The sequence below is a fragment of the Hyaloscypha bicolor genome (assembly GCF_002865645.1).
Source record: "Hyaloscypha bicolor E unplaced genomic scaffold K444scaffold_28, whole genome shotgun sequence".
Taxonomy (NCBI): Eukaryota; Fungi; Ascomycota; class Leotiomycetes; order Helotiales; family Hyaloscyphaceae; genus Hyaloscypha; species Hyaloscypha bicolor.
This window is the reverse complement of record NW_020194530.1, coordinates 173,836-176,606: the sequence shown is the minus strand read 5'-3', so window position 1 is coordinate 176,606 and position 2,771 is coordinate 173,836. Positions and strand designations below refer to the sequence as shown.

The 2,771-nt window shown below is 33.2% G+C and overlaps 1 protein-coding gene across 1 annotated transcript; it reads right to left on the bottom strand.

Moving 5' to 3' along the window:
• Positions 1 to 1,519: 1,519 nt before the first annotated feature.
• On the bottom strand, positions 1,520 to 2,328 carry K444DRAFT_609051 (uncharacterized protein). The gene has a single exon (XM_024879503.1). It carries the CDS (start codon positions 2,200 to 2,202, stop codon positions 1,558 to 1,560), a length of 645 nt encoding a protein of 214 aa, XP_024741326.1. The 5' UTR covers positions 2,203 to 2,328; the 3' UTR covers positions 1,520 to 1,557.
• Positions 2,329 to 2,771: the final 443 nt, after the last annotated feature.

Below are 2,771 nucleotides of genomic sequence, written 5' to 3'. Positions count from 1 at the left end.
TATATTTCTAGATATTTCTAATTATATTTTTAAAATAGGAAATATAATATATAACCTTTATTATATTAGTAATCTAGGTAATTCTATTATTTTTATATTATTTTAACTTTATTTAGTAAAAGAAGTTCTAGACTTCTTTAATACTCTTTCTCTAGTAAATAGGCAGTTCTCGGGTTTTTAAAGCCCTCTAAACTAAGAGTACTACCGGAAGTATAATAGATCTAAGCTTTTAGCTTTTCTAGATTCTTTCTTTATTATATTTCTATTTCTAACTTAGTAATATAATAGTAAGCCGCTACTAATTTCTCTATTATTATTACCCTACTAACTAGTTCTAGGAATATCTAAGTTCTATTTTCTTTTCCTAATTAGATAATATAAAAAGTACTTAACTAGATACTTTTCTAAATATCTGGCTAGGTTATTCTAATAGTAATAGAAGTACTTCTTCTAGTTAATATTTTAGTTATTAATAGTTTTATATATTAATAGCTTAATTACTTTATAATAAACTACTTCCCGAAAATTAAATTAATTAAAATATAAAACATATAATAGTAGGGTAATATATAAGTAATTAAGATAAATAAGCTATAAAGTAATATTTATAAATATAACTAATTCCAAGAATTAATTCTAATAAAAAAACTAATTAATGCCTCTTTCTAAAGCTAGAAGTATTTCCCTATATATTCTCTAATATTTAGTTAAGCTTATAAAATATTTTATTTAACTAGGAAATATAATCTCATATAATTTATATAATTCCAATTACCTATATAATTCCAATTACCTATATAATTCTAATTACAAGCTTTACCCAAAATAAGAAACTAAATTTATAATATCTAATATCTATTTATATACTATTATATATATTTATTATATTAATATAATTATTTATATTTTATTTATATTTTATTATTTTCTAAATATATATAATATAACTATTTTATTAGAAATATTTAGAAAGCTAAGTCTTTTATAAATTAATATATTATAAAATATATATATATTTTTATAATTATTTATATTTTAGTTTTCTTTTTTTTAGTTTTAAATTATTTTTATAAGAAATTTTTATTTTTATTTTTAAGCTTCAAATATTATATTTATAATAATATTTAAGTTTTTTATATTATTTTAATCAAGTAATATTAAAAGTATTTAGTTAAATAAATCTAATAATAATAAAAGTATTTCTTTTAATTAATATTTTATTTATTAATAGCTTAATTATTTTATAGTAAATTACTTTAAAAGCTAAATTATATATTATTTTTAAGAAAATATATATAATTATATTAGAGAATGTTTTTATTTTATTTTTAAAAAGGCGACTTCTTATAAAGTCCCGTGTATTTCGTGTGCAAATAGTCACTGTGGCGTGCACGTGATTATGTGCCTCGTCACGTTCGAAGTAGATAATAAGCTGGTCGAACCACTCACGTGACATTCTTGACCTCAGTCGCCTGGTGGGCGGGCATTTTTTTTCACCGATGAGAAGATACTGATGTGTGCTAGATTCAATGAACATTTATAGGAGTAACACATACACTATATCTCCCATTCATCTCGCTCCACTGCTTCAGTCCATGGGGGATTGTTCTTCCATCGCCTCTTACCCCCTTTCTTGACTCGCTCTCTGATGATTGTTGCTTTTTTCCATTCTTCCGGGGTCCAGTCTTCCTGCCTCCAACTATCGACTCGTTGTTCGATTTCATCCAGAATGGCATCCGCCCGCTCCATTAAGCCCTCGCCCACAGGTCGATCAGCAGCTCTTGCCCCTTTCAAGCTCCAGATCAGGCAGTCAAGCTGGTATCGCTCTTTTATCTGATGTCTGAGATCACGAATTGCTTCTGATGTGGATGCTCCCAGCCTCGCCTGCTTCTTTCGTCGCCGCTCCTGCTTCTTGAATTCCTCAAGTCTTCGGCGGTTTTCGTCCTGCTGGCGCTTAATGGCTAGTTCGTGTTGTCGTGCAGCTTCTGCATCCTGTTGCCTTCGCAATTCCTGTCTTTTGAATGCTTCTTGCTGTTCTCTCTCTGACCTGGCGGCCCTTTCCTGGCCTTCCCGTTCGGCCATCTCACGCCTGAGGTTTTCGATTTCGCGTTGCTGTGCTTGGTTTTGTTCCATCGTTAACCGCTCGTTTTCTTTCCGGTCGTACGCTTTCCGTCGCAGCTTCTTATCAATACTACCGAACATTTTAGCAGGATTGGATGCTTGTGGCACTTGGTTGCTTGAGAAGATCAGAAAGTGACTCAAGTGGCTCGATATAGATTGCACGGCCTAGTAATTCTAGCACAGAAACTGAAGCAAAGGAGGATGTCATATGAAGTGGAAAGTGATATGATGAGAACTCAAGCCAAGACTTAAAAACAGCGTAGTGAGGCTGAGCAATCAGGTAAAGCGGCCACATCTTTGTGCACACTACACACCACGCTGCTGCCTAGTCTGCATCGATTGCATTTCATCACATTTGTTCTCCAATACTGAAACCAAATGCTGGTCTTGCGAGCCATTCGCAGGGCCTCTTGCATAGAATGCATGTACGCGCTGTGTATGTGTATCTCAGTCGTGTTTCTATCCCCACCAACCATCTAAACCAGGTGCATCGACTACGGGAGCCAAGATTGGACCGCGACGCCCGGTTTCATAGAGGGCCTATCCCGCCATGCATTGTGGCGTACGCAAAGTTTACTGTGAGGCGTTTTCGCCCCAAATCGGTGATGGATGGAGCCGTGGCTGTCAGAGTGTCCAATAAGTGGGCCAAA

Excerpts from the sequence above, each read along its gene's own strand:
- K444DRAFT_609051 (XM_024879503.1), bottom strand. The coding sequence starts at position 2,202 with ATGTTCGGTAGTATTGATAAGAAGCTGCGACGGAAAGCGTACGACCGG.